We start from the raw sequence: 14847 nt of genomic DNA, 5'->3' as shown, positions 1-14847 counted from the left end.
GAGTGTTCAGTGCGCGTGTGTGACATTAGCAGAAAGCGGTTTTAACATCGACATGGAGGATAAAAACAAAGAAAGAAAGAGAAGAAAGACTTACGATAAGGACAAGAAGTAGGACGTGTTAATATAGGATCAGCTTTCCAGCGCTGGAGAGAACTGAAGGAGCAGGAAGTCGGCCACATATTCACAGGTTGGAGTTTCCCGAGTCAATAACTCCTGAGCTAAACGCTGTTACTACACAAATAACACCTCTTTTCTATCGTAGTAATGTAGAGAGGCAGCTACAACCGCGTTTTGTGTAGTAACAGCGTTTAGCTCAGGAGTTATCGACTCGGGAAACTCCCACCTGTGAATATGTGGCCGACTTTACTTAAGACGCCGAGGCGCTTTTTTCCTTCTCGATAGGTGAGTAACGTTGGTTTTGCTTTGTTACACAGAACTAATATATGCCTTTGTCCTTTACATCATTATGCTTGTGTGGCATTTTTGCTTGTTTGTTTATCTACAATCGTATTGTTCTTCCCTTCAGCTATGATAAAGACACGTTTCTTTCTGTTAGTCGCCCGGGTTACGTATGTATGTGTGGGCGGAGCTATCGATACAGGGGTGGGGCCTATTTGGGTTAGGGGCGAGTTTGTTTTGGTGATTTTATGTCAACATTGGCTTTCAAACAACGGAGACCGCACCTTTAACATGTAAAAGAGAAGAGTTCTGTAAAAGACACGTGACCTAACCCTAACAGATGGATGACACGTCAGAAGAACACAATATGATAACATTTATACAACCATAAAGTATACTCCGGTTTTATAGAGTTAAGAATGTAGAAGTTGTAATACAGCTTTAGAAAAATGTCTTGTAAGAACTTATCTTTTTTATGTATTACCAAATATTTGTGTCCGGTTTAGGTGATTTTCTCGGCCAGACCTGGCAACCCGGCGAGCTGTTCCGTTCTTCCGGTTTCAGAGTTGATCCGACTAAATCAAGCGGAAGTGCACGAGCGTGTATGTGAAGTGTAAATGCCACCGGGAGCGCGAGACAAACAGCGGAGTGGTTTTATACAGGTAACGGGAGCAGGTGAGACACACCGTAGCTAACGCTAATGCTAACGCTAACGCTAATGCTAACGCTAACGCTAACGCTAATGCTCTTTACTAGCCCGTTTCTCCCAGAAAAGCGATAGGGAAAAGTTTGCGACAGGACGTCACATCTTCCCTTAATAATAACTAGTGACTTTAAACAGTAAAGTGTCGCGAACTTTAATTGTTTATAAATTTAATTTATATTTAATTATAAAAAAGAGCAGGCTGTGTGTCAGGATTCAGCCTGTTAGCATGTAGCTCACAACTTTAACCGGAAGTTCAACTGACACGGTAGAAAGTAGCGAAAGAAACGCCAAATAAACACTTTATTTTTAATGAGTTTACTTAATAACTGACACGGAACTCTCTCTAGGGTGATATTTTATCTAATATTCACTACAGACATTACTGTGTTGACCTGTCTGTGTACGTCTCATACAGCAACAAGTGGTTATGAATAATTCATGAATGGTGCAAAGCGATAGGGTGATGGGGTTAGTGATGGGGTTAGTGATAGTGAATAGGGTTAGTGATAGTGAATAGGGTTAGTGAATAGTGTTAGTGATAGTGAATAGGGTTAGTGATGGGGTTAGTGATGGGGTTAGTGAATAGGGTTAGTGATAGTGAATAGGGCTAGTGATAGTGAATAGGGTTAGTGATAGTGAATAGGGTTAGTGATGGGGTTAGTGATAGTGAATAGGGTTAGTGATGGGGTTAGTGATAGTGAATAGGGTTAGTGATGGGGTTAGTGATAGTGGATGGGGTTAGTGATGGGGTTAGTGATAGTGAATAGGGTTAGTGATGGGGTTAGTGATAGTGAATAGGGTTAGTGAATAGTGGTAGTGATAGTGAATAGGGCTAGTGATAGTGAATAGTGGTAGTGATAGTGAATAGGGTTAGTGATGGGGTTAGTGATGGGGTTAGTGATAGTGAATAGGGTTAGTGATGGGGTTAGTGATAGTGGATGGGGTTAGTGTGCTGGGTTCGTGCTCGTGCCTGGGTTCGTGCTGGGGTTCGTGCTCGTGCCTCGGGTTCGTGCTTGGGGTTCCTGCTCGTGCCTCGGTTAGTGCTCGGGTTCGTGCTCTGGACTGGGTTTAGTGATGGGGTTAGTGATAGTGAATAGGGTTAGTGATCGGGTCAGTGATATTGAATAGGTTTAGTGATGGGGTTAGTGATAGTGAATAGGTTTAGTGAATAGGGTTAGTGATAGTGAATAGGGTTAGAGTGAGAGAAGAGTGATAGGGTTAGGGTGATAGAGAATAGTGCTGCAATCGTGCTAGCGGCCTTTGCCTCGGGTTAGCGATCGTGGTCCTGCTCGTGACTCGGGTTCGCGCCTCGTGCTCGTGCCTCGGGTTGCGCCTCGTGCTCGTGCCTCGGGTTCGTGCCTCGGGGTCGTGCCTCGTGGTCGTGCTCGTGCCTCGGGTTCGCGCCTCGTGGTCGGGCTCGTGCCTCGGGTTCGCGCCTCGTGCTCGTGCCTCGGGTTCGTGCCTCGTGCTCGTGCCTCGGGTTCGCGCCTCGTGCTCGTGCCTCGGGTTCGCGCCTCGTGCTCGTGCCTCGTGGTCGTGCTCGTGCCTCGGGTTCGCGCCTCGTGCTCGTGCCTCGGGTTCGCGCCTCGTGCTCGTGCCTCGGGTTCGCGCTCGTGCTCGTGCCTCGGGTAGCGCCTCGTGCTCGTGCCTCGGGTTCGTGCTCGTGCTCGTGCCTCGGGTTCGCGCCTCGTGCTCGTGCTCGTGCCTCGGGTTCGCGCCTCGTGCTCGTGCCTCGTGGTCGTGCTGGTGCCTCGGGCTCGTGCCTCGGGTTCGCGCCTCGTGCTCGTGCCTCGGGTTCGTGCCTCGTGGTCGTGCTCGTGCCTCGGGCTCGTGCCTCGGGTTCGTGCCTCGTGGTCGTGCTCGTGCCTCGGGTTCGTGCCTCGTGGTCGTGCTCGTGCCTCGGGCTCGTGCCTCGGGTTCGCGCCTCGTGCTCGTGCCTCGGGTTCGTGCCTCGTGGTCGTGCTCGTGCCTCGGGCTCGTGCCTCGGGTTCGTGCCTCGTGGTCGTGCTCGTGCCTCGGGTTCGCGCCTCGTGCTCGCCCTGTCTTTCTCCGCTTCCGTTTCCGTGTTTCCGTGTCCTTTCCCTCCCGCCGCTTTCCTGCTTTCTTTTCGTTCTCCGGCTTTCGCTCCCTCCTGTTGTGCGCTTCCTTTTGTGCGGCCTTCTCCCCCTCCTCTTTCTTTCTTCCTTTTTTAAAACACAGGTCTATTGTTCATGTGAAATACCCAACAGTTACTGTAAAGACCTAAAGTCTACACTTATTTGGGGTAAATGTGGATATTTTGTTGACAGTGTTGAATACAAACAGACACTAAAAAGGGTCTTGACTATTTTCCCCAAGACTTTCCCAACAGTGTGACTAATGAACATTACCGTTTATTGTCTGTGCTACATCATTTGTACCAGTTGTTTAAAAAAAGATGAAATGTACTTAAAGAACATTTTTTTATTTGTTATAGGAAACATTATATTTTGGGAAAATATAACTGCTTTTTAATGTTTAAATGGTTTAAATGGCACGTGAACCGTCTTTAATCTGTCACCACAGATTCAGTTCATCTACCAGTAGAACAAGTGGTCAGTAATACAGTCTAATGGTTAAAATGGAAGAGTCTTGTCTCTGTTGCTGAGAAACACTGCCATTTATAGACTTGCACACGTTTGTGTGTTTGTTGCTTGTGTTTAACAGTAAAATTGAGGTGTTGGAAGAACTTGGTGACTTGGTTGTGGACATCACCACTGGGTCAGGTCTGATAACATTCTCTTTTCTCACCTCCACTGGACCAAAAAACAACAACTGGTGATCTGAATGGATTTATTCAGATGTCCTGTAACATGTGGTCATAGCTGCACAATTATTAATGCTTTATAAAAGATCAGCAGTAACACCGTGAGAATCTGAGGACTTCTGCACTTACTCTATCTGCATTTGCTTGCAGGATGTCTGAGGCTAGTCTCGAGTCAGAGAAGAACCTTACAGTCACTCAGGAAGAGGTTCAGAGTGACATGGACAAGTCTGTGAGCCAGTCAGAGAGCTTGACTGATGACACGCATGTGACTGAGAGCCACATTAATGCCAGTAAAGGTGCTACAAACCTCAGTCATGAGCGTAATGGTGAGGATGATGAAGGCCACCAGGATACAGTAATGCAGAACCGCAGCAATAGTGATAGAGTTCATACAGTCACTAAGGAGAAGTCTAATCCTGAAGCATCACAGAATATAAAGGTGACATTATCGACTGCCACAGTGTCTGCTTCTTTCTGTCCTGTGCTGCCATGATTTATCAATCACTGTTAAAGGGATCAGTGATCAGATGAAGTCCTTAATCATGAATCAGTCAAAATGTTTAGGAACCTTCTGTTAATTATTAAAACTACTACATAATCCAGCACAACAACGTGTCTCAGATTAAAGCTTCATCTATTCTAAAATGATCAGTTCATCAGCAATTGACTACCAAACAGCTTCCATACAATTTGAGTTAATTTGTCAAAATCTAAAATTATTTGATTGAAATCATGCAGCAGTGCTACAGCTTGTGGATGAGTCTGGTGGAGTATTTCCTAGCTTTGGTGTTGGGACTGCTGAGGTGGTGTGTTCAGTGTGTGTTTACTGTTGGTGTTAGTGTCTTTAGTCTGACTCGGATTCAGCTGATTGTGGTTAGTTGTGTTCTTGTTTACACAAATGAAATCAACACAAAGAGAAATTAAATGCTGCCAGAAAATAATTCTGTTGTAATTACAAATGATTAAAATTATTGTAAATCATTTTTTGTTGCAAAACCTTCAGTCTCTTCCCCTCACTGTTACTCACTGAAACTGATGTTCACAGTTGTAAAAGATGCTGGTTAATGATCACACTCATTACACTGAGGGTTGTAAAGTCACACATCGTAACTAGACATCTGATCTAACATCATGACACTGTTCACTTGCACACAAGGAATCTGGTGCTGGCTGTCGGTGATCCTCAAAGGTACAGACATAAAATAATAGTTAACTAGCTACTTGATCTAAGTCAGGACTCATAATGCTTCCTTGCATGACATGATAAAATTAAAAAGCAGTGAACTAAAGGAGGGAAAAGCTTCAGGACTGATTAGAATCCTGCTGAACAGGAAATGGTATTGTTTATGAAACATGTTTATGAAGGCAAACCAAACCTTTCTAACCAGCTGGATTTAATGGTTAGCTGTCTAATAGATATCAGAGTTTCAGGGAAGGTCCTGTAGTCCGACTGCAGTGACGTGAGGTGTGTGACGTGAGGCGCGTGACGTGAGGCGCGTGACGTGAGGCGCGTGACGTGAGGCGCGTGACGTGAGGCGCGTGACGTGAGGCGCGTGACGTGAGGCGCGTGACGTGAGGCGCGTGACGTGAGGCGGTTCGTTCATGGATACATAACGGACCATTTCTGTGGTTGTACCTGACATTACAGCATAATTCTTGCAGTTAAACACTTATCACTTATTAATATTAATAATGAATATCGGAGTTTAATAGATGTGACTAAATAAATGTTTATTTTGCTGCAGAATTATATAAATTCTGTTCATCCTGATTGATTATATAAAGCATGAGTAGTTGAACACTATTGTGTAATTGTGTAAGTGTTGTACTGGAGCCTTGTGTGTTTCTGCTTGTTGGGTCACGTTGCAGTGAAAGTTGCTCAGGACCACGTTCACAGCTGATCCCCTAGTTTATATCTTCTCTGTTAAACCTCCCTACTGACTGGGTGATGATCCACACAGGGTTTGGGTCTAAACCGCTGTGTTATTGGGTTAGGGTTAGTCCACATCCTGGCTCTGTATTTCTGTCAGACATGTTAAACATTCGCTGGCCATGAAGCATCAGGTAGCTTTAAAATATTTACTTGGCGTTACTGGACACTGCTGCTTTCACTTGAGCTGAGGATTTAAATATATTTTCACAAAGCTGGAGTTTTGGAGCCCGCTGTAGATCTGTTTTAATAGAGGATGATGGGGATGAGCCGCACGGTGCAGCACTAAAGACGTCCACTTATTTGATTTGGGTTTTTTTTTCAGTTTTATTTATTTATTTTTAAACATACTTTACATTGAACATACACAAGGGATGTTGATTATTGTCTCTCCTGTTAGAGTTCAAGCTCACTCGGTATATACAATATAAATGTAAGCTGGAACCGTCCCACCATCCAGATCGTACACGTGACAGATTGTTACTGGGAAGCTTTTATAGTGTGTGTAGCCCTGTGTGTAGCCTTTTATAGTGTGTGTAGCCCTGTGTGTAGCCCTTTATAGTGTGTGTAGCCCTGTGTGTAGCCCTTTATAGTGTGTGTAGCCCTGTGTGTAGCCCTTTATAGTGTGTGTAGCCCTGTGTGTAGCCCTTTATAGTGTGTGTAGCCCTGTGTGTAGCCCTTTATAGTGTGTGTAGCCCTGTGTGTAGCCCTTTATAGTGTGTGTAGCCCTGTGTGTAGCCCTGTGTGTAGCCCTTTATAGTGTGTGTAGCCCTGTGTGTAGCCCTTTATAGTGTGTGTAGCCCTGTGTGTAGCCCTTTATAGTGTGTGTAGCCCTGTGTGTAGCCCTGTGTGTAGCCCTTTATAGTGTGTGTAGCCCTGTGTGTAGCCCTTTATAGTGTGTGTAGCCCTGTGTGTAGCCCTTTATAGTGTGTGTAGCCCTGTGTGTAGCCCTGTGTGTAGCCCTTTATAGTGTGTGTAGCCCTGTGTGTAGCCCTTTATAGTGTGTGTAGCCCTGTGTGTAGCCCTTTATAGTGTGTGTAGCCCTGTGTGTAGCCCTTTATAGTGTGTGTAGCCCTGTGTGTAGCCCTGTGTGTAGCCCTGTGTGTAGCCCTTTATAGTGTGTGTAGCCCTGTGTGTAGCCCTGTGTGTAGCCCTGTGTGTAGCCCTTTATAGTGTGTGTAGCCCTGTGTGTAGCCCTTTATAGTGTGTGTAGCCCTGTGTGTAGCCCTTTATAGTGTGTGTAGCCCTGTGTGTAGCCCTGTGTGTAGCCCTTTATAGTGTGTGTAGCCCTGTGTGTAGCCCTTTATAGTGTGTGTAGCCCTGTGTGTAGCCCTGTGTGTAGCCCTTTATAGTGTGTGTAGCCCTGTGTGTAGCCCTTTATAGTGTGTGTAGCCGTGTGTGTAGCCCTTTATAGTGTGTGTAGCCCTTTATAGTGTGTGTAGCCCTGTGTGTAGCCCTTTATAGTGTGTGTAGCCCTGTGTGTAGCCCTGTGTGTAGCCCTGTGTGTAGCCCTTTATAGTGTGTGTAGCCCTGTGTGTAGCCCTGTGTGTAGCCCTTTATAGTGTGTGTAGCCCTGTGTGTAGCCCTGTGTGTAGCCCTGTGTGTAGCCCTTTATAGTGTGTGTAGCCCTGTGTGTAGCCCTGTGTGTAGCCCTTTATAGTGTGTGTAGCCCTGTGTGTAGCCCTGTGTGTAGCCCTTTATAGTGTGTGTAGCCCTGTGTGTAGCCCTGTGTGTAGCCCTTTATAGTGTGTGTAGCCCTGTGTGTAGCCCTGTGTGTAGCCCTGTGTGTAGCCCTGTGTGTAGCCCTTTATAGTGTGTGTAGCCCTGTGTGTAGCCCTTTATAGTGTGTGTAGCCCTGTGTGTAGCCCTTTATAGTGTGTGTAGCCCTGTGTGTAGCCCTGTGTGTAGCCCTTTATAGTGTGTGTAGCCGTGTGTGTAGCCCTTTATAGTGTGTGTAGCCCTTTATAGTGTGTGTAGCCCTGTGTGTAGCCCTGTGTGTAGCCCTGTGTGTAGCCCTGTGTGTAGCCCTTTATAGTGTGTGTAGCCCTGTGTGTAGCCCTTTATAGTGTGTGTAGCCCTGTGTGTAGCCCTTTATAGTGTGTGTAGCCCTGTGTGTAGCCCTTTATAGTGTGTGTAGCCCTGTGTGTAGCCCTTTATAGTGTGTGTAGCCCTGTGTGTAGCCCTGTGTGTAGCCCTGTGTGTAGCCCTGTGTGTAGCCCTTTATAGTGTGTGTAGCCCTGTGTGTAGCCCTGTGTGTAGCCCTGTGTGTAGCCCTGTGTGTAGCCCTTTATAGTGTGTGTAGCCCTGTGTGTAGCCCTGTGTGTAGCCCTTTATAGTGTGTGTAGCCCTGTGTGTAGCCCTGTGTGTAGCCCTTTATAGTGTGTGTAGCCCTGTGTGTAGCCCTTTATAGTGTGTGTAGCCCTTTATAGTGTGTGTAGCCCTGTGAATATAACATTGCTTTTATCAGGCTTTACTGGTTCATGGTGTGCACACTGCCTGGATCCACTAAGGCCTGATTTTATACCCACTTGTGTACCTGCTGGTATTGGATCTGTCCCCTCTGGTACTCTGTAACACATTTACACTCTCTACACCTTTGTCCACACCACAATCACTCCTGTATGCAGGGCTCAGAGACACTCTGTACCTGTTCACACTGTCCGCTTTGGATGTTTTTATTTATTTTATTACCAAATCACCAGCTACACAATTTATTTATAATCTATTTAAGAATGTGTGTGTGTGTTGTGTTCAGCTGGTCATGTCAGATGAGGCCTGCAGAAGTCCAGCTGCTGAGCTGTCAGTCAGCAGTAACGGAGACTCGGGTGGAGACGTTTACCAGCATGTAAGACACATGAAACTTCAACCTACTAAAATGTCTGCACCAGTGCATCTCATTGTCCCTGTGTGTGTCTCTGTGTGTGTGTGTGTCTCTGTGTGTGTGTGTGTGTGTCTCTCTCTCTCTCTGTGTGTCTCTGTGTGTCTCTCTCTCTGTGTCTCTCTCTCTGTGTGTCTCTCTCTCTGTGTCTCTCTCTCTGTGTCTCTCTCTCTCTGTGTCTCTCTCTCTGTGTGTGTGTGTCTCTCTCTGTGTGTGTGTCTCTGTGTGTGTGTGTCTCTCTCTGTGTCTCTCTCTCTGTGTGTGTGTCTCTCTCTGTGTGTCTCTCTCTCTGTGTGTGTGTCTCTGTGTGTGTGTGTCTCTCTCTGTGTCTCTCTCTCTGTGTGTGTGTCTCTGTGTGTGTGTGTCTCTCTCTGTGTCTCTCTCTCTGTGTGTGTGTCTCTCTCTCTCTCTTTATGATTTTTATTATGGACATTTTACAGACCCTACCATTACAAGTGGGATGTGTGTTTTGTGCTTTGCAGGATGTGTCCCATGGACCAATCACATCCCACATCCACAGTGCAGACCATGGCCTGAGTGAGGGTGTGACTGCAGAGGGACCAAACACAGGTACAGATCATTTACATTTACAGCATTTAGCAGACACACTTATCCAATGACTTACAACTGAGCAACTGAGGGTTAAGGGCCTTGCTCAGGGGCCCATCAGTGGCAGCTTGGTGGACCTTGGGTTCGAACCCATGACCTTCCGATCAGTAGCCCAACACCTTAACCACTGAGCTACAACATCCACATCCAGATCATCTTTGGTGTCACCAAACTTCATACTTTTGGTTTCTGGGAATTTCATGTTAGTAAAGTTATGTCCATAAACTGCCTTTATTTATCTGTGGCTGTATTTCTGTTCCTCCACAAAACGGTGTGTGTTTTAAATGAAGGGAATTTGAATGTGAAAAGCAGGTCACTGTTGTTCCTCATGTGTGGTGTGTGTGTGTGTGTGTGTGTGTGTGTGTGTGTGTGTGTGTGTGTGTGTGTGTGTGTGTGTGTGTGTGTGTGTGTGTGTGATCTTTATTCATCCGCTCTCCTCTTTCATCAGCATAGCTCTCATAATGTGTGTGTGTCAGAATAATTATAGCCAAACCGCAGCAACCTGTTTGCTCTCTCCAATGTGTACACACACACACACACACACACACGCACACACACACACACACACACACACCTGTCCACTCGTACTACATCATTATTCACTGGTAAATTTTAGTTATTTAATTCATCAAAATGTGTTTAAATAAATGAAATCATGTAGACAATTTAGTCTGCTATCAAATCTGCAGGAAAATAATTCACATGTAAAGATTAACATGGGAATAATTTAATGTTCCTTGGGCGGCCCGGTAACATTTGGTCCACGGACCGGGGGTTTGGGGACCACTGGTGTAGTGTACTGCCAAAGGTGTAGCGTACTGCCAAAGGTGTACTGCCAAAAAAATGGTTTGCTAACAAACAAATAAAGCTCTACAAATTTCCTCACCTCGACCTCCGGTGTGTCGCATCAATCTTTCCTTCTCTTTGCAAACATACAATACCAAGCAACACTAGAAACAGATAAGACACCCGGACCCTGACCCTGACCCTGACCCTGACCCGTTGGGTATGAAGAGTTTGGATTCAGTAATTCTGATCAACAGTCTTTGTGTTTATGCGACGAGCGAGGTGTGTGTGTGTGTGTGTGTGTGTGTGTGTGTGTGTGTGTGTGTGTGTGTGTGTGTGTGTGTGTGTGTGTGTGTGTGTGTAAGTGTAACATAGTGAATTAAGTGTTAGTATGACGCTGATACTGAACGTTTACAGGACAGAAGAGTCAGCCTTCATCCTCCTCATCTCCACCCCCTAGCGTGGCTCCCAGTCATGTGGCGGCTGGTCGTCTGTCTCGCTCTGGCAGTGATAGTCAGGTGGAGAGAGAGACAGGTACAACAGCACTGCTGTCTGCTGCTGCTTCTGAATCTTCACTTCATCCAGCTGTAAGATCACATTGTGACCTGCAGCAGCTTCTGTTCTCATTGTGACCTGCAGTGGCTTTTACTGTCGATCAGCTTTTTAAGTTGATGTGAAATAAATATCTTCAAACATTTAGAGAATCTCTGCTGTCCGACAGTAGCTGTGGTTCTGCATATGGGTTTCTTTGTAGGCAAAATAATCGTGTTAAATGTGTTGATTATAAATAATGATTGATTTTACAAACAAACAAATTCTCACGCATGTGACACGAACACAGATAATAACTCAAATATTAATATTAATATTTCTGTGAAAAAAAGAATGTTCTACTGCGGCCTTAAGAGCTCGGCTTCATAAATAAAATAAAAATAGAAGTCGTGTGCTTTATTTATTTATTTATTTATTTATTGACTAACATTACAAATGCATTTTTGTGCCTTGTTATTAACGTAGGATCTTTAGGCTGATTTCCTGTTGTTGCTTTCTGCAGATTGCTTGAAGTTTTCTTCATTTCTCAGGTTTAAGCTTCTGTAATCTTCTCTGCATTAGAATGATTTAATCTGTGGCTCTTGATAGATGTTTAGTTTCTTGCCCATTTCTTTTTCCTCGTTTCTTTCTCTGAACTTTCTGAACCTTTTTTATCTGCCAGCTTCACCGTTTGGTTGTGGTGTGGGAAATGGTCAGATTTGGTGACCGGTATTCAGTTGTGTTGCATTGGCAAACTCAGTGTGTCTCAGTTTACGATGGATTTCATTTAGTTTTAGTTTTATAAAATCATTAAAAACAAAAAACAGAAGTTTTCCTTTAATCTAAGAACCCTGTAGATGTGTGGACCCACAGGATAGAGTTACGTTTACATGGACAATGAAGTCCAGAGCACACAAGCTTCCATCAGAGTTGGATTTATTTGTGAAATCTGTCCTCAGGCTTCAGGGGTTAGGGTTATATTAATATTTATAATGTCCTATAATATAATTTCACATTTTGGTGAGAATTTGGAGTGAGGTGGTAGTCCATGCTTTTAGAAGAATGAGTCTCCAATACGGCCCCCAGGATGAACCTCACATAATTACCCCAGTATGGTTCCATAGACGTGAAGATGTTATTTGTCTCTAGTCACATAAGAGCCCCACCAATCTAACACTACTGGGTGTTACGAGTCAGTAACTAAACCAGTTCTGTATGTATTTACTGCGCCGTCAGGTTCAGGAAAAGAGCAGTCCAACAGCGGTGCTGTGGTTCTCGCAGATGACATGAAAAACCCGGCGATGGAAAAACTCGAGCTGGTCAGAAAGTGGAGCATTAACACATACAAAGTAAGTTATTCTATGGATCAGTGAGTGAGTGTGTGATCGAGCGTGGCACTTGACCTCCTCTCTCTTCACTTCCCCACAGTGCACTAAGCAGATCCTGTCAGAGAAGCTGGGTCGTGGGTCACGCACCGTGGATTTGGAACTGGAGGCTCGAATCGATGTGCTGCATGAAAACAAGCGTAAATATGTGCAGGTTGTGACTCTGGCACAGACGCTGGCCAGTCAGCTCGCTCAGATGATGCAGACGCAGCGACAGCTGGGTGATGCCTTTGCTGACCTTAGTCTGAAAACTCCTGAGCTGCATGTGAGCTAAAAACATCATCTCAGCTGACACTACATGTAAAACCCCCCAAAATACACATGTAACTTCAGACCTACAAGCTCTTCATGTCTGATGGCAGGGTTAAGGGAATAAAAACTAAAAACACTGGTTTCACTTATGTTTAAATAAAACCTGAGTTATTATTACTCTAAAGTTTTACCTTCATCAGTGGTGCAGGTTCACATCTGTAAACACAGGTTTATTTAAGCTCCCAAACACACATGATGATGTAATGTACTGATGAGATTGGGTTTTGTTTAGGAGGAGTTTGGCTACAATGCTGACACTCAGAAGCTCCTGTCTAAGAACGGTGAGACCCTTTTAGGAGCCATCAACTTCTTTATCGCCAGCATCAACACTCTGGTGAACAAAACCATAGAGGACACTATGATCAACATCAAACAGTACGAAGCAGCTAGGTATGACTTCAGTGGCCTTCTGGAAAGTTCTTCAGTTGTGTTGCTGTATAATTAGTTAATAACTCCATCATGACTCTTCACTGCCTGATGAGAAGCTGTAGGTTTTACTGAAGCTGATCTGTCTCCCTTTCTCTCTGCTGCAGAATTGAATATGATGCGTATCGTACAGATCTGGAGGAACTGAATCTCGGGCCACGAGACTCCACCACGCTGCCCAAGATCGAGCAGTCTCAGATCCAATTCCAGATGCATCGTGAAAAGTATGAGAAGATGCGCAATGACGTCTCCATTAAACTTAGATTCCTGGAGGAGAATAAGGTGAGCACTAACGCACAAGGAAAACATTCTATACCATTTTGTTCCCTGAAAATTAATTCTGTGTCCTTTTGTATAAATGAGAAGTGCATCAATGAATGGAAGCATTTTTGGTGAAACGTTTTCATCTGATGAATAACACGGTTTTGTGCGTAGCCCAGGTGTAAATAAGGTGTGGTGGGGAAGTGCTGCATGTATTCATTTATTACTGTAATGTTCCACAGGTGAAGGTTCTCCACAACCAGCTGACCCTCTTCCACAATGCCATCGCTGCATATTTTGCTGGAAACCAACAGCACCTGGAGCAGACGCTTAGACAGTTTCATGTCAAACTGAAAATGCCTGGTGCAGACACACCCTCCTGGTTAGAGGAACACTGAGTTCTTATCTAAACCCCCTTCAAAGGTCCTGCAAGTGGTTTGTTCCAGAGAAGAAGCAAGAAGTCCATGCACTCCTCATACTAAAAATCTGAAAAACACCCAGTCTTCTTGCCATTTTCCTGTTTTTCTACCCAAGGACACTAAAGCTGTTAACAAATTTAAATTTTGGAGGGAAAAAGAAACAAGAACATATCATTTCTCTTTGGTTTTTTTAAGCGAGTGTTTATCTGGGAGAAGTTTGTTGTGTGTATGGGAGAAAATCAGTCATGCACTTTAATAACGTCCTGAAAAGGTTGCGACAAATCAGATCTTTTTATAAAAACACAATATTTTATTGAATGTAAACCAAAGGGTATAAACAATAAATAAGTCCAGGCCTGCCAGAACTTTCTCCTACTCTGGTTTCTCTGTGTTGCTTCTAAACACAAGTGATTTTTCTTCATACTTTCAACTGGAGAAATCCCAATTTCCAGAGTCCCAGGTTTGAGAACAATGAGTCTGGAAGTGTTTTGGTTTTTTTCCATACATTTTGGAAAAGTAAGAAGATGCATGCAGACAGGGCATGCATCATTTTCTTACTTTTCCAAAATGTAAGGAAAAAAAACCCAAATTATTAAATCGAGAGGAGGGAAAATCTTTAAAACCCTTCATATTTAAAGTGAATGTTTTCAGAATTGACAATAATGTGCCTTTTCTCTCCATCAGTTAGAAATACAGTACATGCTGTGGACCAACACACACCAATACATGTGTACCTTAATGATGTGTAACTAAAAGGTCCTGCAGCTTCTTTTTCACTCTTTACTATATAACCACTTTTTAATTTTATAAACTCTCATGTACTTTATCAGCATTCCTGATTATAAAAAGTTTCAGAACTGTTTTGTATTTGATTATAAACCAAAAGCAGATGTTTCTGTGTCGGCGATGTTTGTGACTGCTCTTTTGTTTCACACTTGCTTGCTGATACTTTTAATAATGAATCTATATTTCTTCAACATGTTTGCAAATCTCAAAGATCAGAAAGTGAAAAAGAAGTCTTCATTAAAAATTCTTTGTAGTCCAACTGTGTGTGTGTGTGTGTGTGTGTGTGTGTGTGTGTGTGTGTGTGTGTGTGTGTGTGTGTGTGTGTGTGTGTGTGTGTGAGAGAGAGACTTCTGTTACAGGCTACAGCTAATCTACAGTTTTGTTAAATCTTAATAAAAAAAATTCCCTTTAGCAACCTAAACCACAAGTACCAATGTTTTAATATCACACAAATCATGTCCAACCTGGAGAGCTGGGACTGAGTAGTCTGAAGTTCCAAGACTCTCTTACAGGGGGCGCTGTTCCTCTTGATTTCTGTGTTCTACTAAAGTACAAGACAACACAATGTTGTGCAGATTTAGCTGAATAATAATGTGGGATTACAGATCAGGAGCTGTGACTGGAGAAGGTGTGG

At 44.2% G+C, this 14847-nt stretch overlaps 1 protein-coding gene across 7 annotated transcripts; it reads left to right on the top strand.

Annotated features, from left to right (window-relative positions):
- The first annotated feature begins 910 nt into the window (after nt 1-910).
- arfip1 (ADP-ribosylation factor interacting protein 1 (arfaptin 1)) lies at nt 911-14472 on the top strand. Of its 7 annotated transcripts, XM_027134021.2 has the most exons (11): nt 930-1074; nt 3791-3849; nt 4041-4329; nt 8576-8665; nt 9181-9268; nt 10511-10627; nt 11861-11973; nt 12053-12274; nt 12554-12711; nt 12855-13029; nt 13251-14472. In XM_027134021.2, exons 3-11 carry the CDS (start codon nt 4042-4044, stop codon nt 13404-13406), a joined length of 1407 nt encoding a protein of 468 aa, XP_026989822.1. In that variant the 5' UTR covers nt 930-1074; nt 3791-3849; nt 4041; the 3' UTR covers nt 13407-14472. The 7 variants fall into 7 exon arrangements, with proteins under 7 accessions (XP_026989828.1, XP_026989823.1, XP_026989830.1 ...); XM_027134022.2 differs by lacking the exon at nt 3791-3849 and having other exon boundaries at nt 920-1074; XM_027134025.2 differs by lacking the exon at nt 10511-10627 and having other exon boundaries at nt 939-1074.
- Nucleotides 14473-14847: the final 375 nt, after the last annotated feature.

This window comes from Tachysurus fulvidraco, chromosome 7 (genome assembly GCF_022655615.1).
Source record: "Tachysurus fulvidraco isolate hzauxx_2018 chromosome 7, HZAU_PFXX_2.0, whole genome shotgun sequence".
NCBI lineage: Eukaryota > Metazoa > Chordata > Actinopteri > Siluriformes > Bagridae > Tachysurus > Tachysurus fulvidraco.
This window is presented reverse-complemented; position numbering and strand designations above follow the sequence as displayed.